The sequence below is a fragment of the Lepisma saccharinum genome, chromosome 25, assembly GCF_977018435.1.
Source record: "Lepisma saccharinum chromosome 25, izLepSacc3.1, whole genome shotgun sequence".
Classification (NCBI taxonomy): domain Eukaryota; kingdom Metazoa; phylum Arthropoda; class Insecta; order Zygentoma; family Lepismatidae; genus Lepisma; species Lepisma saccharinum.
In genome coordinates, this window is record NC_139253.1 from 12,680,332 (window position 1) to 12,708,101 (window position 27,770).

The 27,770-nt window shown below is 39.7% G+C and overlaps 1 protein-coding gene across 2 annotated transcripts in view; it reads right to left on the bottom strand.

Annotated features, from left to right (window-relative positions):
* The window catches only part of sns (nephrin adhesion molecule sticks and stones), a 644,988-nt gene that overhangs the window by 92,973 nt on the left and 524,245 nt on the right, over positions 1-27,770 (bottom strand). For both annotated transcript variants that reach the window (XM_083111946.1, XM_083111947.1), the window contains exon 3: positions 11,355-11,534. In XM_083111946.1, coding sequence (XP_082968072.1) covers positions 11,355-11,534 — 180 coding nt within the window. The remainder of the gene's footprint in view (positions 1-11,354; positions 11,535-27,770) is intronic.

Here is a 27,770-nt window from a genome sequence, read left to right on the forward strand (position 1 = left end):
AATAGTGTTCTTTATAGCAGCTATTTCTTGGACTTGTTCACCCATTCATTTCATCATTCACTGGACCCAAGAGGCAGAAAAGTAACGTAAAATGACAAACATATGACAAACCAGCGTAGGATTCACTTATTTCAATATCATCTATCACTTGGTATCTTCTTTCACAGGCCCTTTTCAGAACATCTTGGTAGCAGTTCCTTCTTAGCCAGTGTCTCAATCGAATTATTTTTCTTCTTTCTTCGCTTCCAGCGTTGCTCTTCATTCACCAATTCTTTCCAAAACAGTTTTATTTCTTACCTTGTCTGTCCATTTCACACGTTCCACTATTCGCCATACACGCATTTCCAAAGCTTCTATCAGCTATTCCCTAATTCTTGAAAACAATCATTACCTTATACAACCTGTACATTGAGTTATACTTTTTGTTATAAGCCCACTCTATGCACAGATAGGCTAATCGGAACTGGAACCAGAGTTTCAAGTGGGATACCAACCACTATGTGCCTCTACCGGGTATCGAACCCGGGATCCTTTGATTACAAGGCTTCAACGTTACCGCCACACCATCTGCGAGGCCCAATGGTATCGGTATTGGTTGGAAATTATTCACCGATACCGACCGATACGTTTTGCGAATTTGAGAATTTCGCGGGTCTTCATTATTTCGCCCGATAGTTTCGCAGTATATCTATCCTGGAAAATTATGCAAAATTCGAAATTCCCATTAATTTTGCTCCAGTATTGTGTGATAAAAATGCATTTTATGATTAAATGACGGTTATTTTTACATTTCAGTGTAATTCTTTGAATACTTTAAAATAAAATAAAAATGTATTGAAGCATATTATTGCAGTGGAATACTTACATTTTAATATTAACCAAGGCGAACAATTCTTAATTTTTTTTGAAGTTTTCAAGCATGCTCCGGAAAATTACTCAACTGCAGGCTGTATTATTCGACGCACCGGAAGTAGTATGATTTTCAACCGGAAGTAGGGGACGCTCCGGTCTTCGCTTTGCTCTAGATCTTCCGACTTCAACATCCTCTCCTGAACCACATTCGTGGGATCCAATACTGAGCATGGAATGAATATATGAGATTATGTTCCAACTCTAAAATCAATAGTTCAACTAAAGCAACCGTGAAAGAAACAGAAACACGCAATAAAGTAGACAAACATGACACAATCGTTCACATGTGATTCCGTTTATAAATCACAACTGTTTGGAATAATTAAAGATAAATAATGTAAATGAAGAATGAATGCGCTTGGGGCATCAATTTTTTTCTGCCTGATAGATTAATACATACATCAGCCATTAATTATAAATTACAATTTCAACATTTAATCCCCCTTAAATGAATATTATAATACAAAGCTTAATTTGAAATGTAAATATTTCAATGTTCGAAAAAGTGGCATACACTAAATGGAAAAAATACAAAAATAAAATACAGAAAAATATCAGTAAACAAGAAACAAGAATACAGATTCTTTTGAATTTTTTTGAAAGTAAATTTTAAGCACAGATCGACTACACTAGATCTACACTATAAAGGGGGATCAGACCCACTATGTGCCTCCACTGGGTATCGAACCCAGTACAGTACAGCCAAGCTTTCTGAAACCTCGGAAAATATGCGAACTACAGGCTTCCTTGTACCTTAGCCTAGCGACACTAGCGCCACTGTTCCCATACCAGGTTTTCAAATGCTGTGGTGGATCCATACACACTGATTACAAGTTACAAGGCGTCGACGTTACCGCTGTGCCATCGGGGAGGACCAGAAGAATATTGAGTATTATTATTATTAATAATTGAATAAATAATGAACATATTAATTACTGGCATAACTTGTAATCCTCCACTGATTTGTACATTTCATACATTTGACCTTTTGCTACAATGAGCGTCAGAAGTGTGTTTAATTCATCCGAAGATGCTCAACGCAATGTTTCGTTACGTCACTGCTATAGTATGCATCGGTCTATTTACAGTGTACTGTGGGCTATCTATCTTTAAGGATGAAGATGCAGCCGGCCTCAGAATTAAAGCCACTTCTGCTCGTGAGTGTACCAGTCACGATTTCTTAATAAAGGGTTGGTAATATTCTGCGTTAAGTCTAAATCGCCGTACTTGCCGTAGGACGTAATCTACGAAACATAAATGTTAATTTCAACTGCTTCTATTTTGATTACACACACACTAGATTAGTTGTTAATTAGATACTATAATACGGCTTCCAGACGTATATTTCGTTGTATTGCAACATTCGATAAACATAATTGCCTGTTACTGTAACTTCAGTGCATGTGTTACAGATTTTCAGTTTCCGGTGCATAAAGCAGTGTTGCCACACGCCTATCTTTTTTTTGCCAAGTTGTAAGCGACATCTGATGTCAACATATACCGTTCGCTGGGAGAGCCATTCACTTGCTAACCGTTATGCTTCGCCGCGCCTTGAACCACGAGCTGTTTCTCTCAGGCATAAGCTTGGTAATGCGGGTCTCCCTTATCGCACAACGCAAGGACAACCTTGCGTTCTTACGTCCGGCCGTACATTATTTTGGTTCTCTTAGCCTATGCACTGTAAATGTATTATTTATGCTGATAGTGACTAAACCTAACAACATAGCCATTTAGCCGGACCCTGTGGCCAAGTGGTTAGCACATCGCGCTGCGACGCCAAGGGTCCCGGGTTCGAATCCCGCTCGAGCTTGGTTGTTTGTGAATGTCGATTCATCAATTTCATCATTAGCCAAGAGGCACAAAACGCGAAGTAAAATAAACTAAATCAATCATTCAATCATAGGCAATTAGCAACAATGAAAGTATTTCACTGTGGTTAGGACGCAAGGATGTCCTCGCGTTGTGCGATAAGGGAAGCCCTGGCAATGTAGCACACCAAAAGAATTCCCAGCCAACATGGCAACAAGACCAATCTGATTGGTTCAAGGGTGCAGCACGTGTTCCTCCCTACTCTCCTGTGTAAAATTCTAACTCTGCTCTCTGATAGCGTGGGGAGTACTGAAAAAACCAAGTTTAGTTATATTTCCCAGAGCTTGGCAACACTTGTTTCAGCTCCTGATATCACCGCCATCTACCAGCATTATCTTCAGGTACCTAAAGCGGGAGGGTCGCGTAATTAAGACGCATGGGGCCATCCTCACACCACAGTCTGCTGCAAGACCTTTGTTACCAGAAACCAACCTTGAACAAACCGTTGTGCCATGACCCTCGTTGCTAAATAACTAAACAGGATCCCGAGGCTGGCATAATTGGGGTACCCGACAGCGTTTCTCAGGACGCCGGTAAGTGAAATAAATAAGTAAAGCAGGGTGGTGGTACACTGGAGGCCTCTGGTGGCGATGGGAGCAAGCTGGACTCAAGGGGAATTCCCCAGGGGTTAGAGACGTGACTACGTGGGGCAGAATGCGGCACAGCAGTGGATAAGGCGCATCCTTAAGGATGTTGTTGGGGTAGGTAACGGAAAGCAAGATGCGAAATGTACCCTCTGCGTCCTTTTGATGCAATATTTAGTGCTTAACGCAGAGCACGCATGCTGTTTTGAAGCCATTTTATCACACTGCTGTTGTACGTACAATCACCGGCAAATATATATCCTGAAATGCTCTCTTCCGAGCAAGGCGTTATGTGTGTTGACTAACTCTACGTCGATGTTATAAATTGCCGTTGAAAATTTGTTATTAAAAACTATTTCTGCCGGTGGCTGTACATATCTGAACATTTTCTCTCGTGTACACTCACGTTAAAAGGAAATTCGTAAGAAAACAAACTGTTGTGGGGTTATGGGAGGATCATGGCCCCCAATTGGAAAATAGGGCATTCCATTATCTGTACTCAAAAGGTTTTCTCAGTAGTTTGAAACCCCATAAAGTTTCCTGGGTGTGTCCATGTCTAGCCATGGCACAAAGAAAAAGACATGCTGTTCGATTGGCTTAGTTTGATATATTTTACTTCGCTTTTCTGCCACGGAGGCAGCACATGCTGTCTGAGAATACAGACGTAAGATAGCAATTCCCTTGCTCAGACATCAAAATGCAAAGGAACCATCAATATGTGTCTTTATTAATGTAATATATTCTAAAGTTGAATAACTTTCTAATTGTAGAGGAAGCAGAGACAACATAAATAGAGTAAACATTACAAAGATTTAGAAGCAAGTTCTGTAAAAAAACGAGAGACAATTCTAGACAATTTGTGAATAAAGTTGGAGATCAAGAACGGGGGTTAAAATCGAGGATAATTTTCTACACGATAATGAGAATTAAAATTCAGAGGAGATCGAGGCTGACAATAAAGATTGAAGCGAAAGAAAGAACTCGCTACCAGTAAGACATGACCTCAGGCAAGGTTCCACACATCCTCGATCACAGCTGTACATTACTGTAAGGATATTATCACCTAGCAACATAGAGCATTTATTTAACATAAAGTATGGTAAACAGATAGGTATATCGTGATAGATGACGTCAACATGACAAAAAATTCAATTCGCTTTAAAAAATTTGCCTATTCTCCATCCACCGTAAGATCGAAGTTAATATACACAAATCCACGCCATCTAGTGTTGTTTTGCCTATGAATACATTGATCGTAGTCGTGCAGCTCGTAATATATAAGGTCACACATCTTCAATACAGCAACTGTGTTGAGTGGTATGGCTTATCACATGCACTACGCGTAGGACTCCTGCCACTGGCCATTGGAATAACCAATAGGATTTCTCCAAAGCCATGTGTAATTGCTTACAGTGACTTTGTTCTTACATCGGACAGAGAATATACAAAAATGAAAAGTGTACGAAGATAATTTATCGAATTAATATTTGAGAATAGGAAATATACTGGCGAGAATTGCGTTCGGAGTCATCCATACATCACGACCGTCGAAGGCCAATTTCGGAAGATATGATAACGCCACGTTAGTTTTAAACCGTTAGCCCTTGCCCAGATAACGGGAGCGCTTTCTCTCTTCCAGATGACGCATTCTCGATCCTACAGATTTCCGAACTCATAAATCTCTCCGGAGAAAAGTTCGAAGGTAAGCCGCGGATATTTGCTTCAGCCGTAGCTAATGGTGGTGACGTCACAAATCGTCACGTTCCTCCTTTTCTTCTTACGTATTCCGAGCCGTTTACGCCGCTGAAGTTGAGTGATGACAATGATGGAACAGGAGAAGCACGTTGGTTCCGAAAATCTCTATACTACTGACATGGGGCACTAAAAAGATTTGCTTCATCATTGTTTCCAATGACGTCACGAGGTAGTTTGTTCTATGTTGCTTTACTATACCAGTTGGTTACAGTGTCAAAATGCAACTAGAAATTAAAATTAACCATCAAAAGTTGTAAAAGAAGCAGAGGATTTATTTTACTAAGTGAACATCTTTTTTTTTAACCAGCCTGGGGATTTTACAGAGACACACAATAATTAATTTTGGAATGTCAAAAATATTTGTAACTTTGTCATCCAAACCAGAATTAAGCTGCAGTTGATTAAATATGGTAGAAATTCGTTAATATGTCAAATTCATAAATTAATTTGTTTAATATGGAATAAAGAAGAAATACCTCAACAGTGGAAAGAATCCATAATTGTTTCTGTGTTTAAAAAAGGTGATAAAATGAACTGCAATAATTACCATGGAATTTCTCTACTCTCAACAACATACAAAATATTGTCTAACATTATTTTAACAAGACTAACCCCATATGCTAATGAAATTATAGGTGATTATCAATGTGGATTTAAACGTAACAAATCAACTACAGATAAAATTTTTCACATCAGACAGACACTTGAAAAAAAGTGGGAATATAATCAAAATGTCCATCAGCTATTCATTGACTTCAAGAAAGCATATGATTCGGTCAAAAGAGATAAATTATATAATATATTAGTCGAGTTTGGAATACCTAAGAAGCTTGTTAGCGTATCGTACCCAAGGTATTGGGTACAAAGTAAAGTCTTAGATTAGCAGATAGCAGGGAAAGGAATGCTGAGTAAGTAATCAGGCAAAGGTCGGGTGATTGACTTGGAAGTCGGATGTGGCATGAGTGTTGGAATTGTCAGGAGGTGTGATCAGTTGGCGAGAATACGAGAGAGAGTAAGGACCGCGGATTGTGAGGAGTTGGCAAGGGGACGGGACAGAACTAGGAAGGATAGAGGGACGGTGGTGCATAAGGAGAGTGAACTCTAGCTGGAAGGTCAGATGCATTTCAAGTACCATTATTGAGAGGACGATCCATGGAACAGCAATCATCTATCTGTGAGTCAGGTATTATCCTTTTCTTGTCGCTATCCATATCGGTCCAGTCATGGAGAGTATAAAACCCATATCCAATCTAAGCTAATTTCTATCGCCATTCCTTTAAAAGGTAACCTCTCGCATACACTTTAGGCTAAGCGGGTAATAAGATTATGAGAGATGAATGAGGAATAGCTACATCACCCAATTAAATCTAGAGGTTCTTGGTTCGATCCCAAACGCAGCATGGGAGTTGCGTTACGTTAGTATGATAAAAGTATGCATCAGTGAAACAGAAAGTAAAATTCGTGTGGGTATTAATGTGTCTGACAAATTTACAATTTGGGTTAAAACAAGGAGATGCATTATCTCCATTGCTCTTTCATTTTGCCTAGAATATGCTGTTAGGAAGGTAAGAGAAACTAAAGAAGGACTAAAATTAAATGGTGTGACTCAGTTGTTAGCATATGCAGATGATGTAGACTTATTAGGGGATAATGTAAATACAATTAAGAATAATGCTAAAATATTTTCAAAACTGCTAAAGAGATAGGTTTGGAAGTTAACAAAGAGAAAACTAAATATATGCTTACAGGCCAAAACCAAGTGTTAGGTAATAATCAAAATCTAATTATTGATAACAACTCGTTTGAACCAGTTTCCAAATTCAAATACTTAGGAGTAATATTAACAAATGAAAATTATATTAAAGAGGAAATAAAAAGTAGGCTTAATTCAGGAAATGCATGTTACTTCTCTCTTCATAAACTTTTGTCTTCTCGTTTAATATCTAAGAAACTAGAAGTTAAAATATACAAAACAGTAATTTTGCCAGTAGTATTATATGAGTGTGAAACTTGGTCCCTTACATTGAAAGAGGAACATAAATTGAAAGTATTTGAAAATAATATCCTTAGGAAAATCTTTGGACCTAAAAGGGATGAGGAGACAGGTGAGTGAAGAAGGTTACATAATTTAGAACTACATAATTTGTATTCATGTCCAGATATTATTAGAATAATTAAATCAAGAAGACTTAGGTGGGCAGGCCATGTGGCACGAATGGGAGAGGAAAGAGGAGTTCACAGGATTCTTGTTGGGAAACCTGATGGTAAGAGACCTGTAGGAAGGCCAAGACGAAGATGGAGGGACAACGTTGAGATGGACCTAAAGGAAATCGGTAGGGATGGAAAAGAGTATATAGATCTTGCTCAAGATAGGGACAGATGGAAGGCCTGTGTTGCTGCAGTCATGAACCTTCGGGTTTAAGAAGGCTAGAGAGTTAGTTTAGTTAGAATTAAGCTGCATTGCTTTGACTTGATGAACTGATAGCATTCGATTTTGAAAGCTCGCGAGTAATTGGGAAGGAATGAGTACAATTCTGCCATCTATTGGAATTCTAGGAAAGCAAAAATAACTAACTTTATACAGTTTATACAGGCAGCATACCATCAGATTTATCTGAAGTATACTGTTAAGGAAGGACGTCACGAGTTCGGTTCTAGCTGCAGATGCAAGTATTTTGCTAAACTTTCCAAGCCTGCACAATTCGACTTTATGCAACCGGAAAAACGGTACGGTTCGGTAGGTTGCATAAGGTGTAGGAAACTGACAAAGGAATGTGAAAGAAAAAAAGCGTTAGAATTTTGAAGTCCACTTTATGAACAGATACGCTAATCAGGACTGGACCTAAAGTGTAAAGTGGGATACAAAGCACCATGTGTCTGCATCAGTTAACGAACCCGAACCTCCATTGCAAGGCGACGACGTTACCACTACGCCATCAGGGAGGTAGTTGATTGCAACTACCTGAAACGTTAATTCTCATATTTCTTCTTCGGTAAGGGGTGACTCTATCTGACGATCCCCTAATGTCCATCTCCCTTTACATTCTCGACTGCATTTTGCAGACTAGCGAGGCTCTGGCGTCTGAAATCACGGCCAGTATAATCCTTCGTGGAGGCTCGTATCTTCCATATATATTTATGATTGTCCCTTCTTTCAGTTTATCTAATCAACCTTCATCTTCATCTTTGCGACGCAAAAAAATCAATCTTATATTCGTTGTGCACTACCAGGTGGCACTGCTATAACTTTTTTGCACTCCAGCAAAAGTAACTATGACTAAATTAGATAAAACAACGAAAGTAAATAATTCAGTTAGAAAACTTAACTATTGGTAAAAGTGCAAATGAAGACCTGTAAAAAATACTGAAAAAAATGAACAGTAACTCTAATCAGGTTAAAAAGTGTAAAATGAAATCAACGTTTCTCGGTTTTAACTGCAGCGAGACGGTCGCATGTTCAAGACGGGGTCTCGGATATAACAATGATTCGTGCATTCTCTCTGACGTATAAAATATGGTTCGGAGCCGAGGTGAATTGGAGCGACAATACGCTCAGATTGCTATACACGAATCGTTAGCATTCAAGGCTCACGACGAGCACGCCGCCACCGATGGGAAGACATTCCCTCCGTCAAAGGACCATCAACACGGAGCATTTCTCTCTCTCAAGCGGCACGTCCGCCTGATTTATAGGCAAGACGAGCGTCTCAGACAGCCTGGTCGCTGTCATATGGCGTTTCTCCGCACTCGTTTCGTATTTCACTCCTCTACGCGCCTTCAAAAGGGCTCCGTGTCGAGTAATGGGACCGCTGCAGCCATATTGACGACAAACAATGCGAAGTTGATGACGGGTTTGGTTGTGTCTCCCCCACCCCTGCCGTTTCACACTCACACACAAACCTCGTTCCTATCTCAATACCTTGACGTTTTTTTTAAAAAAATATCAATAATTACAAGATTGAATCGGAAACCTTATCAGTATACTTACTCTGGGATGTGTTAAAAACAAATGAATGACGCACTAGTCAGTGGATTCGTGCTGCGAGTGCAAACCCTCTGTGCTCAAATCCAATGCAAGGCAATGATATTTGATAATACTGTATTCAGTCATGGAGAGATGGATGAATGATGAATTAAATTAAATGAAAATTGATTATTTGATTGATTGAGTTGTTTTAAGTCCACTTTATGCACAGTAAGGCTAATTGGGACTGGACCTACAGTTTAAAGTGCGATCCGAACCGCTATGTGCCTCCACTGGGTATCGATCTTGGGACCCCTTGATTACAAGGCGACGACGCTACCACTGAGCCATCGGGGAGGCCAAATGAATTGAATGAATAGGGGAACAAAGATACTGATGTTTGGTAATATTCAGTCATGTAGAGATGGATGAATGATGAAGTAAATTAATAAATATGGGGGAAAATGCACTGATGTTTGGCAATATTCAGTCATGTAGAGAAGAATGAATGATGAATGAGATTAAGTGAATGAATAGGGGAACAAAGACACTGATGTTTGGTAATATTCAGTCATGTAGAGATGGATGAATTAAATGAATACATAGGGAACAAAGATACTATGATAAATTGAATGAATAAATTGGGGAACAAAGACACATGTCTGGTAATACTTCGTGATGTAGAGTTGGATGAATTAATTGAATAAATAGGGGAACAAAGACACTGATGTTTGGTATCTCTATGTGAAATCTATGTGAACAAGCATATCGCCAACAGATGCTTCTAACTGAAAGAAAGAAGCTTCAAAGGCCAACTAGCCGCTCATCACATCTCTCTGATATTGAGATTACACCTTTATCTGATCCTTTCATCCACTTCCGAACCGTGCACGCAAAGGTTGCCAGGAAATGGAATTATCGGATTGCCCTGGAAAGATTTTTCTATTCATAAAAAGGTTCCGGTCTCCCCAAACATCACTGGAAAAAAAAGATGAAAAACGAGAGAGGATGCGATCACTGCATGGTGAATTAATCGTCTCGTTAACGTCAGATGCAGAAGCAAGTCGAGAAGGGCATCTGGTGGCGAATTCCCGAAGCTTCATCTCCATTAAGGGCCACTGCCGCTGAATTCCGCTTTCGAATTCACCTTTTCTGAGCGGCGTTGTGTTGCAAAACCATTCAATTTCCTTCCCATATTCCACCAGCCTTACTACGAGGGCTGTTCACATTCTCTGCGACCCTCGACAAAGACTCGGATGCAATTTTCTCCCTGGAGATGGCAGCACCGTAGGGACGATTCCGCGCGAAATAGAGCTCCCGTTTTCTCCTCCAGAACGCGCTGCCCTAGCGCCAGAGACAAAGGGCTAATAAGGTTCGGTAGGGTTAATCAGAGCGACGAGTTCTAATTCAATTAAACTTCAGTTAGCCACCGCCATTACGGACCAAACTCTTCCACGCTCCCAGCCGTAAACGTTTCTCCATTCGCCAAGAAATTTGTGTAAGGTGACGTTTCAAACAAGACACGAATGCTTACAAAATATTTAATAGAATTCAACTCTCAAGAGGACAAGAGCGCTTGTCTTTAGTTCCGAATTATCTTTGGTGGTTAATATTTCGGGCGTATTATACGAGGTTCGATAAGAAAGTAACAGTACTTAGTAAATTTCTTCCATTTTTGAGCAGAACAAACTCAGTATTGTAACTTGGAGTTTTTCGAGTCATTGATGATCGCAGACACAGATAGATATAATATTAATGGAACATGCGCAAAAGATAGTAATTTTCAATATTTTCTGTTTTAAAACACTAATGCTTACAGTGTTTTTCAAATTTTACGCTTAATATAGGTGAATTCAAAGTAAGCAAAGGCATAACATTTCATATTTTACTGACAATGAAGAACATTTTTAGAATAGTCACATTCCAAGGTGTGTAAATAGCAGGTGAGTCAATCGCAAATAATAGGCTGGCATTGGCTGGCAAGAAATCAATGTCATGCAGACTGTCCATGAAGAAGTAATAACCCAATGGGTTTTCGCAAATAATTTCGGATTGAAGTCCGGAGAACATGACGGCCAATCCCAAATTACCTTAAGGTTATAAGTGTTGGACTAAATTCTGAGCAAAAATGCACATACAAAGCACAAAATGGGAAAAATAATTACGGTAAATGAGCAACTTCACAGAACGGAGGACACTATAAACATTTTAAATTCACATTTCAATTTCGAGTTACAAAAAGAAAAAGAAAAAAAAGTGAATGTACTTACATATGACGGTGAGGCTTGCGTTGGCCCGTATGGCTTTGTTGAATCTGGCGGGTCCAACTTGACATTGGAACTCTGCGTCATCAGACAACGAGGCATTCAAGATCCGTAGGTTGTAAACTCCATTATGTTTATCTCCGATCATATTATATCGAGGATAAAACGGTATAATGGGGTCGAAGCCTGAAATAAAAAAAAATATTACATTATTAATATTTTGGAAAAATAGTATGATAATTATAAACAAATGGAACGGCATTCTCATAGAAATCTTCTCTTATCAAGATTTTACTAATTTGGTGAAATTCATTCGATGACATAATGAACATGTGGCACCTAAAATATTTATTTAGTTATATTTTAAATTGTATAAAAAATTAGTGTACTTGATCTTATGTTTGAACTAACTAACTTTCTAGCATTCTTAAACTCGAAGTGTTGCTGCAGCAACACAAGACTTACATCTGTCACTATCCTTTGCAAGATCAATTCAATCTTTTACATCATTATTGATATCCTTTAGGGCATTGATTACGAGCATTAATAAATATGAAGCTATAAATTCAATGAGATTTTAATTAATAAAAGTTGCAATTTTTCACGTCTACAACACAAATTCAAGCAGAATTTACGCGCAATTCCCGGAGCCAACAATTCACGCATAATTCCAGGAATTCAAGGAATTCCCGGTGAGTAGCCACCCTGTAATATTATTCATTACGTATTTGTTAAATCTACTACAATTCATTGTTGTAACAATAACATCCACAAAGCCTCCTTTTAGGGAAAGAATACTTAAATAAACTTTATTCACTCACTGTATGAAATGTTTTCGCAGATAAAGTGTTTCTTTGTTATTCTATGTCAAGAAAATATTCGTGAACATTTTCTTCATGTAAAAATTCATAAAACTTTTGAGTTATCCTGTATCGTTTCTCAAATATTATAAATCGTATCTATTATATTTGAATGCCCAAAAGTTCATGAAATAAGAGTCACAGAAATATATTAACAGATTCCGTTATTTTATAAGTTTGGTAGTGTTGGTGTATTCTTTTCGGAATCTTTTTCCAAACTTACAAACTGAAAGCAAACATTTATCAATTTGGCAAGAAAGCGCAGTGCTTCCCCCGCTTGTCGTGAAAACAAATTAACAATTGGACTTGTGATGCATTTCCAACATGGCGCACATTATCGTCCTACTACATCTGTAAAAAAAATGAAATAAGAACAGATCATTCTTCGCATTAATGATGGAGCGCCATGTGACATCGACCGGGTCAGAAACGGTAAATTAATAATTTGATGGACATTATGCGATACGCACATGTGTGGACGGTTGAGCTCTTCCCACTGCACACTCCGTGTGTGTGTGTGTTGGGGGAGGGACACGCGGGGGTGAGAGAGAGGAGGCGAGAAACATGTACGCATACACACACGGAGAGAAGAGTAGTGGAAAAATGGGGGAAGAAACTCGTAAAGAGAGAGAGAGAGAAAGAAAGAGAAATAGAGCAGCAGAAAGTGAGAGGGAAACAGAGATAAACACACTAAGACAGACAGAGAGAAGAAGAGAGAGAGGGAGAGAGAGAGAGAAACAACAGAAAGAGGCAGGGCTGTAGTTGAGGGTATACAGCGGTATACGCTCTGGTTAACCTTACTCAATAACGTATACATTCTGCTTCAATTAATGCGTATACCTATCACCGATTATTGTACCGTTTTTGTTTAAATCCGATCATTAAAATACCTTTTTCGTATTTTTTAGAAATACCTTCGCTAAACCTCTTCTATGACAAATATAGGCACATCATTATCATCATCACTATTCTACCACCATCTAGAAGTCAAATTATTTCAGCCATATATTTAATGGAAACATGTACCTAGAGTTTCACGAAACTTAAGCATACGCCCTGTGAAAAAAGTTTGGGACTGCAGCACTGATAAGAGGGAAACGCAAACACGAGAGAGAAAGAGAACGAAAGAAAGAGCAAAACGCATGAGAGAAAACAAAGGGAAAAGGCATACAAAGAGAATGATAGAAACTAAAGGAATGAGAGACAGACGGAGGACGGAGAGAGAGTCAGTGAAAAGAGAATGGAAGAGACAAAGACATATTTATCGATATAAAGAACTAAAGATAAACACACCCAGACACACACACACAGAGAGAGAGAGAGAGAGAGAGAAAGAGGAGCGGGGTACCAATTTTACACGGCCATCAACAGACAAGGAATCCCAAAATACATTAAATCCATGTTATAGCTAGCAGTGGACGTTAAATTGCATGTGGCCCCTAGCGCTAATTCAGATAACACTTTGCGAGTGAGCGCCCAAAACGGTCATAGCTGAAGCGCAATCGACTAAAATAGCCGCCGCGCAGTCTATGAAGCTAGAGAACTCTCTATGCATCCATGCACACCGCGGCAATTATTATCTGACCGTTTCTCACTGGCGAAACATACAGATATGCAAATATTAGTAATCATCGTGAGGATATACAGCATGTATCATAATAGGGTAAACAACTTATCAAGTTTATTGTTAAAAATTATCTGAAACACAATTGTTGTATAACAATGAGAAAATCTCAAAGTTTTGCTTTCATGTGCAAGGCTTTTGTAAACACGGTTATTGTGGCGCTGGTGCAGTGTTAATGAAAATTGAGACTCCAGACCTCATGTCCCTAGACTTCTGCATTTGGGGCTTTATGAAAGACAAAGTCTATGTGCCACCTATGCCACATGATGTGCAAGAGCTAAAGAAGAGAATAACAAATCCCCTTGCTTTGGTGGACGAGGAGTTCTTGGGAAAAATGTGTCAAGAACTCGAATTTCGATAGCCATTTGTACACATTCATGGAAACTTGAAGTGTTACTGATTGATACATAATAAATACCATTGTTGTATTCCACACAGTTTAGTCGAAATACATCATTATAATTTTTTTTTACTCTATTATGATACACCCTGTATATATGAGATAGATGGAGAGAATAGTACTGACATAAGTGTGAACCATGAAGATATGTAGTTGATGAAGAGGCAAAGCTCAGGCAAGGACACCAATCGCCAGTGGCGAGATCGCGAGTCGACCACTCAACTTGCCAGGTCACAGAGTCAGCAACAAAGTACCTGAATTCAGGATCTGGAGGGAGTGGAATCGCGAATAGAGTACGAGGGCAGGTCAAAAAGTAAGGGTCTGTGTTTCTTTCAGTCTTCTGAACGCGATGGTGCGTTTCTCTTCGACCTTTCTTTGCAGTTTTCGCACTATTGTTTCCTTAATGAGCAATTTATCGCGTCAGAAAATCCACACATTTCATTAATATGTAGAAATGTCACTCTTGACATCATCGTGAGTCTAATTGACGATCAACGTATGCACCTACCAATGCCTATGCATATTTTTCTTGTACATGTGAATAAGGCACTCAAGCTTATACTTAAATAAGTGAAAGCAACGAAATGTGTACTTTAGTTAATGTGAATGTTTAGAAAGAGTATCAGCATATAGCCAACACAAAGGTTTAGTAGTAATCCTACACGCTCATGAAAATATATTTAACGTGCTTGTAATTTTTAAGTTGCAGAATAGTAAATGCTGCAAGTAAATTTCAAACTCTCTTCTTCTTGGCTGCGATCGACGTGGAGGAAGTATTCATGTAGGTAAGACGATCAAAATTCATGCCACATTCTGGTGTCGGAAACTATCGTGGATGCGTGGGACTGGCTGGAAGCATTCAAACATCGCAACACCACCTTGGATTTTGCAATTTCAATCCGTCCCCGCAGGCAATACAACAATGAAAGAATTTCGCGTGATCGAACCAATTGCTGCAACAATGGACCGATTTAGTAGACGCTGTCGAAGCCGCGGTGCCTTCAAAACTGAACACAAGAGTGTGCTGGTGACCGCGATTGTTATGAAGCATTTGGACGGTTCACCGATCGCAACGGCAGCTCATCCCATTGTTGCGGAGACAATACCAATGATCTCCTCATTGTCTTCGATATCCGATTAAAATCAATCTTTACTTGATCCACGCTCCCCGGCGATGAATGGGCAATTTATCGCAAAACAAACGGATGAGCGGGCCATAGTTATATTCCGCTGACAAATTGCGTAATAAACTACCAAGGCAGCAGATATTGAATACTAATCAACTGCCAGCTTAATTGTTTACTCAATATTACTCGAAAATTTCGGTCGTGACGTGGTAATCAGCAGGTTCCATAATCGGGATTTTTCCTTGCGTTTTTGCCGGACGCGGGAAATGCGTGACGCCCCGCCAGATAATACGCACAACCAGATGGGCACGATGTGTTAAAATATGAACGAGGCGGTCGGAAGTTCTCCATTTGTATTTGGAGAGTTCAATTTCTCCCCCACCCATGTCCATACCGACCTCTCCAGCGCCCCCTGGTTATTTATCCGACCGTTACGGCCATTTCCATTTCCATCCATTGATTACAATGAATTGGCAGGACCATTTTCAAATTTTCCTGTTGGGACCAATGTTTGCTGTTGTACAATCCGACCCCTACGCAAACCTCTATCATTAGAATGGCTAGCATTGAAGGCTGTGGGTTCAAACTCCTGCTCGTTAAAGTAATATACGAGTCTTCATGAATAATCGCCAGCATCAATCGCAAAAGTCTTATTAGTTTAACCCCTCCTCAGGTGGCAGAATAAGTCACTATTTGACAATTCCTCACTCGTCTCTTCATTCAGTTTTTCATTATGAAAAGAAAATATTCCTAATAAACCTTCTACCATTAAAAAACAACTCACAATTTATATTCTCAAAGGGACATGTGAAACTGACACTTTCCTTAGTTTCACATTGTTATAGGTTTATTTCAAATGGATGTATGCAAGATATTCACTTTATGAAAATATGTGATCAGAAGAATTTCTTCCCTTAACTACGTATCAACATGTTTCATACCTAATTTTACAATTATCCCTTCATTATGTATGAAATGATGTCCAAAAGGTTGAAATTACTTAATATTACCCAAACACATCACAATTTACCCATGAAACCATTTTTAAAACAACTATGCGACTATGCATATTTAGATTTCTTTAGAACTTAATTTTATCACCGAAGCAACATTTGCATTACAAAATTCTTAACTGCCCAACTTTTCATCCTGTCACTATTATCAGTTGTATTAATTTCTAAAAGTTATACTAGCAGATTTATACAGAAACTACAATTTCAACCATTTGTCGCACTTTGTTTCAAAACGTCTTTTCATCTAATAGTCATATTTCTGATGTCCCAAACTTCAGCAGAAGTTATTTTTACAGGCTATGATATCTTGTTGATATTTAAAGATATGTTAGAAACTTATTTTTTTAAATCTAGAACTAGCATATACTTGTTATTTATCAATCCTGAACATTAGCAATTCATCGAAGTTTCTCTAGAATAGCATAAAACTCAACACCCGAATGGCACTTTAGAACGAATTAACTTCTCGACCAAGACTTATCTCTGGTAACCCCTTCCTACAGATAAACCTAAAAACCTGATAGGGGAGAGGTTTTAAAGCACCATCATCTCTGTACAGTACTTAACAGCCACTCTCCTACTAGGCTAATTTTTATCCTTATCAACCACTATGTATCTACAGAATACCAGCACATTTACACAGGACTCGGACGCTCTTTTCAATGTTAATTAAGTTTAAAACAATTTTTTATGTATTATTGACTTCTATTTTTACAGCTGCAAGTTGCTGAATTTTTCTGTGTTGCCTAAGGTGCAATCATTGTAAATATATAGTAGAAGAGTTCGATAATTTTTCCCTGCTGATCGCTCCCCCATCTCTCGGTAGAAAAGTGAGTTATGAGAGGTTTATTTGCAAATTTACTGGCGGCAGGGCTCACTCTGACTACTCTCCAGTGGCTTGGATTAACGTTACCTGTCTCTAACTGCATCACACACGGGTTAAAGTAATTTACTGGGCACGGCATGTGTGAAACTCACAGGGAACAAAAAAAGTAGTGAGAGAACATTCGTTGATACTATTCCCCCTGCTAACTGAGCGAGAACAAAAACAACAAGCATAACAGTCGTTGGGCGATCAATACGACTCCTAGGCAGCTCAGTGGATGTTATACAAAGCTTTTATCACATGCATTCAAACGGTTGCATTTTGTCCATTTTTCTATTGTTGCATCAAGTAACAATGAGGAGCTTGTTTGGATTACATTGTTGCAGAAGAGAGAAAGACTGAAGTGAAAAAAAATAATTAACCAGTCAAGGTCAGAGGGGTGTTCAAGAAGTTCGCAACCTGTAATTTTTGCATGCAAAGACATTGTCTATGATGGCAGAGTGTATGTTTTCCAAAGTTGCAGATGATGCTACTAGGGTGCCTCAAGACTGATGGTTCATATCAAACTCTGACAACTGAATCATATATATGCAACTCTTGCGGCCAAAAGTGTTGTAATGGTTTATGAGATTATTTGTATTGTTGCAAACCGATCTGTTAGTGTACCAATAAATCATACTTTGTATAAATAATAGGTATTCCTCTATATACTGATAATTAAATTGCCCAGTATAAGTTTGGTCTCTTGCGGGACACACCCAGCTTGCAACGAACGCCAAAACTAAAAGCTCTAAACCTGTCTATCCTAACCTAACCACAAATGCATTATTAGACCTATGCGGGATTGTAGGTGAGGGGAGGGGGGGCAGGTTTAGAGCTCAACATTTAGTTTTGGCTTTTGTTGCATGCTGGGTGTGTCCCACACCAGACCCGCACAAATTACTCAGAAAATAACAAGAGACAAATAATAACGGTAGATAGATAAGTATGCATTCTTTCCAGTTGAATTTGAAATCAGCTTTCTCAAGATGAAAGCCGCTATTTTGTTTCAAGAAGGTTGAGGTTAAGTTAAAGACTAACTTCAATGAGACAATTTACAGACTTCTTCCCTCAGTGCGATGCGTTTTTGTCACATTCTACTATGCTTACATAGGATCTACTGAACTCACTCTCAATGCGATTACACTGAGTGGTTAAGCCAGTGATTGTCATTCGATTAGTGACATAGGTTTTGCCAGCTTATCACGATTCTAATGTGAAGAGATTATGACAAAATGCTAATGTGTTACACAGGAAGAGTGGGAAATCGTAGAGAATTGTCTGAGGATCGAAATGGAATAGTTGTGTCGGTAATTGGAAGGAACGGGAGATATGAAACAAGCGATAGAGGGTGGGAGAATAGAAGAAAAATAAGGAAGCGAGAAAGAGAGAGGAAAACGTAAAATAGAAGCGAAAGTAAGAGAGAGAGAGATAGGAATAAAATGGAAGAGAAATAAAGGAGAAAGAGATACACAGAAAGCAAGAATAATAAACAAACGGGGGACAGAGAGAGTGGGCCAGGTAAGGACAGAAGTAGAAGGTAGAATAAAGAAGTGTGACGGAGAAAGTAAAAAAAAAAAAATGATAAAGTTGAATCCTAGATTCGAACGCCACTTTACTTCAAAGAAGTATGTCCAGATGTCAAGTCCACGTGGAGCCCAGTAAATTTTCCTCTCAAACATTTCCCACCAATAGCGTGTCAAGTCTACGTGGAGTAAGTGAGATGTTGCCAAGTCAGTTTCTTTAGAGATTTCGTAACGTGAGGTTCCGGTTATCTGTGCTAGGTTGTGTCATCATGTTGTGCTATTATGTGTTTTTAAACAATGTGGAGACCTTGAGAGTGTAACGTCGTCGCAGTAAATGAATGGATGTCTAAACACTGCAGGCAAATATGACAATGGCGCCTCTCAGAAAACCACGTGCTGACTTGAAACCAGACACGCTTCCGATCGGCTTCCTCTCGAACTATGTCAAATATACCTACCGAACTGGCGTTCGAATCAGGACTCGAACTATACTCAAATGAGAGAAAGTACAGAGGCGGTAAGCAAGATTGAATTAATTGAACTGATGTCTTAAGTCCACTTTATGCACAGTAAGGCTAATCGGGACTGCACCTACAGTTTAAAGTGGGATCCGAACCACTATGTGCCTCCACCGGGTATCGAACTCGGGACCCCTTGATTACAAGGCGATGACGCTACCATTGCGCCATCGGGGAGGCCCACAGTAAGCAAGAAGAAGGGTGTGTTACATCTGAGAGAAGAAGACCTAGCACGAGGACACAATTAAAGAGAAAACAGAGTTTTTCCTTATCCGGGAGAAGGGGCTACGACACTATTTGATCTTCCCTATTGATGCCCAGAACCGAAGGGATTAGTAAAATATTCCTGCACACTCACTGTCATGCAGAGATGCACAGAGGGCGAATCCAAAGTCAATACAGCTAAAGAAAACGCTGTGAAAGTTTGGAGAGCCGTACTTCAGAACTGATCTATTAATTACAAGCCTTACCACTGTGGCGCGGCTTCCCCCTACATTATTGGATCACATGAAGTGATCCATGCCGACTGAAACTAGATATCGAGCAAAAATGCACAACCAGATCGCCCCCACTGTTGGAATCTTGCGTTAACCGATATCGTTGAGGTTCAACGACAGTGAGCATGCATGTTCATTGGAGGGAAGGATGACAAAAACCAATAGGGATCCACATGACATTTAGTTTACTCTGGGGCTCACTAGATGGCTCTGTAATGTTGTAAAATATACAGCATTGTTTTCTTTTGTATTGTTTATATAAATATGTCAACTATTGCTATTTGTTTACTTGTCTGTTTTACGGGTTAAAAGAAAAAAATGGTGTTTGTTTAATAAAATTACAAATTACAACCATAATATTAAATGTTATATTATCTCGTGCATTTTATTAGCTTAAAGCCAGAGTGATATGCCGCTGATACAATAGAACAAGCGAGTGGTTTACTAAACTTTAGTTAGTTAAACTCTCCATGCAGATTGGGAATAAGTTTGGTTTAGATGTAAATAAATCTGAAACTTATCGTCAATCTAAGCATACATACATGCTCTCTCTGGCGCGTCCGTGTGCATGAACATCACGTACATCAAGAAAAAATCGGTTGCTGAAATCTCTAAACCTCGCTTAATAACCCAACAACGTAGACAATATTAGAATTGTAACTAAAAATAATGCATGTTAGTTGATTAGGCGGGTTACGTTTAGTGCTAACAGCATGTTTTAGCAGCGGATTTTCGGCAGTGTTACAAACAGGTGCAACATGCATAACTTAGAAGTGTGAAGAAGTATCAACATTTCAGTGCTAAGGTCTAAATCAAAATCCCTGAGACCTTCTGTAAACAAACGGATCACCGATTCGATGTATCACTCCGCGTCAGCTGATCCATGACCGCAATCATCTGCTGTTACACTCATAGTTCGCCGCACCTATTCATTTTATATAAGAGCCTCTGAATGTGAGAACCCGTTCTCAAAACATCAGACGAATATGCAGCCGCATATATTGTTACTCTCCCGGTCATTCTCTCTTTCATAACTCTTAAAACTGCAGACACTGACACACCACTGCACTGGGATACCAACTTAACCACTTCATTTACTGGTTTCTCAGGATACTACTGACAGAACGTTACATAAATATTGAGTAGAATCTGTTTCTCACCCCTTTTCAAAGGCTGTCCTTGCTGGTGTTTTGAAAACAAGCTCGGAGAACACGGAGACTTTCCCTCACGCATAGAACTCGGCATGTTATTTTTCTAAGGCTAAGTCAGGCAATATTACTAAGTTGCACTACTTCCTTGCTGTTCACATGATTATTTTTAGAAAATAACCAATGTTATAAAATATCATTATGCGCACAAATCTCTAAGCTCATTGAAAGTTATATTACTACAAAATGTTCACACTTATCTTGCCTTGCCATGTCAGCAAGTTATTTTACGAAGTGCACTATATTTGGCGAAACAAAAATCGTTATTAGGATGCTTGTCAAAGTTTCCAACCGCAATAAATTTACGAACTTTTTGTCTTGTTTTGATCATCATCAATATATTTATTGGACTTACAGCAATTCATATGGCTGTTTATGCCCATTATATATTTTAGTTACATAAGATACAATTTATTTAAAATGTACAAACAAATTTCAAATACACTCCTATCTATATCATCCTTAGAAATATACATTACCATGTTATATCATTTTGTCTAAACAAATGCAAGTAAAATATATTCAATTCGCATGCAAGAAAGAAGCCAAATTTATGGGAAATGATTACTGGTGCAAAGAGTTAACCATAAAGGTGAAGCAATAAGTAAAAAAAGGAAGAGCATTGGGTTTAAAGTGAGACGTCATTTGCGGCAGCGTATCCCATACTACAAATTGGCCATTGTACCTTACGTAATGAATCCTGTAACAACGCTGGATTTTTGTGTGGATTATTTTACTTGTATGAGTTTGCAATGCTTTCTGCATGCAGGTGGTTTTGTTTACAGAAGGTGTAAGGGTTTGTGATTTGACATATAGGAGTATCTCTCAAGTTTCAAATTCTTGCTCATAGAGGCACCACTATATGCTCCAAAAGATAAACATACTACTAAGCTATCTAAATGTGCCTTTTTCTCAAAACTGTCTTGAATGGAGTTACGCCCCTTGGGGTTGAACCCCTCATATCATGTTGGTGGTATGATAGAAGTTTATCTATAAAAGCACTCCAATTTATACCATTCTCATATCTTATTTTCAAGTACACCGGATAAGTCCATGACAGGCTAACAAGGTCACGGCGAGTGGAACTACATCGAAAATAAATACTTGGTGTTTACTACAGACTTTCATGCCCTCAGACATTCGGATGTTTATTTCTGTGATGGGGTCGTTCCCAAGTTCCAATCTGAAGAAAAGAGATACAGTTTCTCGAAATGTATCTGAACGGTGGAGAGATAAACGAAGAACAACTGAGAAACGATTCGAACGTGGACCACGAAAACATCTCCGTTCATGGATTTCCACAGTGTTTGCGCTTCTTTATGTCGCAACCTCAAGATATAAAAATGAAAGGTGCTTTATTCGTTTTCCTTCCCTAAACGCTATTGTCTACGGAGAACGATTTGTAGCCGCAGTAAATCCAAATGGGGGAACCGTAACAAAATGGCGACCATTGACAGAATGCGTTACAACGACCATTTCACTCTTAAAAGTTATGAAACTTTTCTTCATTTCACAAAAAAGAAAAGAGGAAAAGGGAGGTTCCAGGAAAAGAGAAAAGGAGTCCTGGATTTTGGACTGGAGCTGTGATACATTATTCATAGGACCTGTTCCTTCTTTCAGTGTTAGTTCTCCAGCTTAGCAGGGTCGAGAAAGAGGAAATGAATGTACGTAGCAGTCGAGAACGAACCTTTATGTGTATCTCGTGCCAACGCTAACACCGCCTCCCCTTTCCTTTTTATTCCTTCCCTTCCTCCCTTGTCGTCTTTCTTAGCTCATTGACAAAACTCAAGGCCGTTGCTGCACTCTCTTCTCATTTCGCTTCCTAGCAAGGGTTTGGATGGAGAGAGAGCGAGCGAGGTGAACATGGATGGAATTCTTGCTCTGTTCCTTTCCCCGAGCTTCACGTCTCCTCCGCCAGGGGGATTTTTGACTTGTTAAGTGAAACACAAACAGCCCGGGAGGGAAGCCATGTTTACCACTGACGTGACAGATTCCAGAAGCAAGGGGTGAAGGGTAACATGTGTTTAGGGCTATTTAAAAACTTCTTTTTATGGGAGCGGGATTGCTGATACAGGGAAACCGTCGAAGCCACATTGGACTCGTTGCAATGGTTGGTTTATCCGTGAGTTTACATTCGCATCCTTACGAGAAACATTCCGGTTCTATATTTATAATTTTCCCTTCCGGATACTTTTCATCCAATGTAATTTCCTTATGCTTCTTTCATCTAACACCTTCTCTTCCATTCCCTCGGTGACCGAGAGAGTTAAGTGCTCAATTCATGATCTCGATATCAAGCAGGCCGTAGCCAAGACGGACTAGGGGACAGGCCAAGTCTTAACACCTCTAAATTTTCGAAACTTATTTCAAATCTAGGATAATTGGAGAATTCAATTTAGATAATTATATCAACATGGTAGTTAATCAGTATTTTTATTTTACAACCACAACGTCAAAATTTCCCCTGGAATCGTCTTCTTAATGTTGAACAGGGTGCTCTACTGTACGACTAAATAAAATTCATCTATAATTCTAGATTTTGTACGCGACAAATAATAATAATAAAAAAAAGTAAAGTGCTCCCCTGTGCTTAGCACCACGCCATGAAGGCGTACAGGGGGGTGTAGGGGTAACGCTCTACACTTTCTTGATCCGGTCATGAGTGGAGGTGATGTGATCAGCATCACGCCCCTGACCGCCTTTACCCCCCAGGGTTTCCCAGGTACCCATGTCATTCGACGCTGGGTGGTCGCCGGAGCCGCTTCCAACGTTAGAAAAGTTCCCGGATTTGAACCGGCCGGGGAGTGGTAGCCAGACGCGTTACCGACTAAGCCACCGCGGACAAATAATAATTTCTGTAATAAAACTTATGTATTAACATTTTACACTAAACATTTAGTGTGAAATTAATTGATGGATGCATTCGAGATGCCCAAAACTAAATAATTATATAAAAGTAAATGACGGAAGTAAGTAAGACATATGTCCTTGTATAAAAAGACAAGGTCTCTTTTACCTCATCGACATCCAAAATTTAGCAATCACCTTACCTGATTCGTCTAAAATTCACGAAATTCATGTAAGTGGTAATGTCAGTTTAAACTTTAAAGGTGCAAAACTGACGCATAATTACCGGAATTCAATGAATTTCAGTTTGGTATAGCCTACACCGTGTTAGGGGCTTCTTGCGTAGCTAAACGGTTAATGTTCTCACCTTAGGTCCGAGCGGTCCTGGGTTCGACTCCCAGTACAGCTCGTCGTTGGCTCAGCGTCGTAAAGGCAGTTGAGGGCCTATTTGAAAAGAATAAGTAGCGGACTCCGGTACGCGCTTTTTTTTTTTCGGGTCAACTTGTGAATGCGGGTTCATTTCTTGCCCTCTGATTGGCTGTTGGAAAGTTACGGTGCTCTGATTGTGAGAATATCTTATTTGCGCTGTACGTTAGGTTAGGTTAAGTTAGGTTAGATTAGAAAGCAGCAAATTTGCGCTGAAAATAGGAAATAAGATATTCTCACAAGCAGAGCACCGTAACTTTCCAACACCCAATCAGAGAGCAAGAAATGAACCCGCATTCACAAGATGACTGAAAAAAAAATCGCCTCCGGTCTCGATAGCGAGAAAACAGCGGCGATGAGCTAACCACTCGTCATCCAATGAAAATGCAGCTCTGACAGGCCCTGGCCCTTCGAGTGCCGTTACGCCATGGAGTTTTTTAGGTACCCTGTTAAACGTGTAAGGTGAGGAGTTAATAGGTTCGCAGTATATAAATCTAATAACCGTTCCTTGTGATAGAATACTCAAATTCAAGAAATGAATTACAAGGGCGCCGCGAAATATTTCAATATTTTCACTGAAATGACACTTGTTAGCGAACGGTATGATTGTTCCAAATATGTGCTTATTTAGTACTTTTTACACATGAAATGTTTCTGAATTTGAAATATGTGTTTATTTTTTAACTTAAGGCAAGCAACCTAACCATACTAACTGACTTGGGCGCCGCGGAAAAATCTTGAAACACTGCGGGCGTCGTGAAACGAAATAGTTGGAGAACCTCTGACTAAGATACATAGGGCACGGCTGTCCAACGAACAAAATGGCGAATGGGTGCGAACAAAGACTACGATAATATAGAACCCACTTGATAATCCATCATGAGAAACGTGAGGGAGTGAGCTCAATATGAGAACATTGATAAGGGAGAAACATTTACAGCCACAGCAGAAAAGGGGTATCCGGTTATGACAAGACAATACCTATCACACACATTAACCGAGACGTATAAACATTACGCCGGATCCTTTGCTCTTAATATCCCTTCTCCAGGGAGCAGACTAAACAAAGGGCGAGAAGGGAAGCACTACAGCTTCGTCTGGAGACAGGGGAGAAGCGCTGGAGAATATTCCAGGAGTACGGTAAGGGCTGAACAAAAGCTCGCAGATATTATAGAACATTATGAATGGACCCCATCCCCCCATTCCCAGCATCGCAGAACACAAAGATACATTATCCAGGATTTTCCGTGAATTCCAGGCCTGACGAGACGGGTTGGAGAGATGCATAAGAGATACAGCGTGTAAACACAGCGGCTGGAATTAAGGGCGGGAGTGGAGGAACTCGGGATTATCGTTTCTTGCACTGGCCCTATAGGAGCGGGATCAGCGAACCTTTGGAAATGAGATAAACAAGAATCAGTTGATCCAAGCAGAACTCTTTCGGTGAATCAATACAATTAACAAGTCCTGTGCAAATAGCACGGCTTCTCTTGGCGTTCAAGTATCGGCTTGTTTTAAAGCAGAAAGGTTCAGGCCTTGAAGAAATACTAAGATATCAACTCTATGATCCCATCGCCGCTGCTTTCTGGCTTTCGTAACCGAATCCCGCTGCTAATGCTTCCAAGTGTTTTCCCAATTACCCTCACGATGCTGGATCAACACTGCAATTTTGGGGGCTCGAACCCGGGGCCGCTCGCACGAAAGGCGGGAGCGCTAACCCTTTCCCTACGCGGGGTCATGTTAAAATGAAGACTACTTATCCGTATTCCCCTAAGAAATGCTAAAGCGGTGGGTCAACTTCAAAACTGGAACCATCAATTTTTTTTTCTTTAATGTTAGAATTTAAACATTGTAATGTGAGTCAAGTTTAATAAAAATAGGCCCAGTAGTAAATAATATATTCCTGTTTTTCTTTATTATTTTAGTCTTTTTATACTTAAAAACAAGGTCCAAGGTGCGCTGAACCGTGACTCAATGTTAGTACGTGGGTCTGTGCATATTTAAATAAACAATTCAAAAGAAAGCAGAGCCATCTCGTGAGCCCCAGAGCAAACTAAATGTCATGTGGATTCCTATTGGTTTTTGTCACCCTTCCCTCCAATGAAGATGCATGCTCACTGTCGTTGAATCTCAACGATATCGGTTAACGGAAGATTTTTCTTTTATCTAGATATTATCTAGCTTTCCAAACACACACTAAACGCACAGAGAGGGGGGGGGGGGCGGAGAGGTGGATTGAATACTAATGTCTGTTTGAGTGTGTTCATTTCAGTAGTATCAGCGTTGTGCCGTACGGTATAAGTTTACGTCTACATGCGTTGTCTACACGTAATCTACGGGTAGCTTACATTGGATTGTAGTTTACATTAACTACGTAGACAATCTCAAGTGCATTAAAATTAATTTTCAAGGCTTTGATGAAAGGAAAGTGACATTTTCAACTATACTGGTTCCTAACGAACTGATAATAATCCTATTTACAACAAAATGTCTCTTCTCTTCTATCATCAACTATGGAAGAACATAAATAGTATGAAAAAAAAAACAACAGATGGCAGTCGTGAGGCAAAATTAGCTTTTTCCCATGAAACACTAGAATATTTCCTACGTTACGTTTTCTTCCTAGGTGAGAAATTGTTGAAATTTGGAAGGGAGCATGTGAAAAGTTCTCCTTACACATCATCAACTGATACTCAGTATAATTTTGTTTTACTTCCACGGCGCCCTTTCCTAAGTTATCGCCTTTCGCCATGTTGTTTACATAGATTACGTCTTATACGTGTATAAAATAGTCTACGTGTAGAATGTAGACTATCGTTGTTTACGCGTAGACGCACATCACTGAGTAGTGTGTGATGTTGTCAAGAAATTGACGTCTCACGTAGTTATCTCTTTATGTACATTTATTTACACTTCTACCCTTCGCCGTATATACATCTTTTCATAACAAATCCAATATCAACAGCTCCCGGTTGCCTTTTGCCCCAAAACACAGAGAATTGCACTTCACAGGACTTCACTTTACAAGCGCACTATTTACCATAGCGCTAACCCGCTCTCGCAGTTTATCACGCAGAGATCCCTACGCCGTCCTCGTATTACCTTTCAAACGAGGAAGCCGTTGGGGGGAAAGGAACCGGTGGCTTCCCTTACTACTGGGCAAAAAGCAACCGAAGCAGAGCATGTACACCGAAATACACTTTTACATGCATATTTCCCTTTTTGCAGCTGTGTGCGTACAAGCCACACAGCAGTGAATAAAACTGCCGCAGCGGACCCGTCGGTAGGGTGTCTGACTACCACGCGGGAGACCCGTGTTCGATTCCCGAGATTGCTGACTTCAGGTTGGAATTTCCCAACAATATCCCTGCATGTAACGGCTCTGGGGTTCATTCAGTCTCTAACAAATGGGTCCCTGGGGACAACCCTTGGAGGTTAAGGCGGCCGCAGCATGGTGCTGACCACATCAGCGTGGTTAGCGCAACACCCTATGACGCCAAGGGTCCCGGGT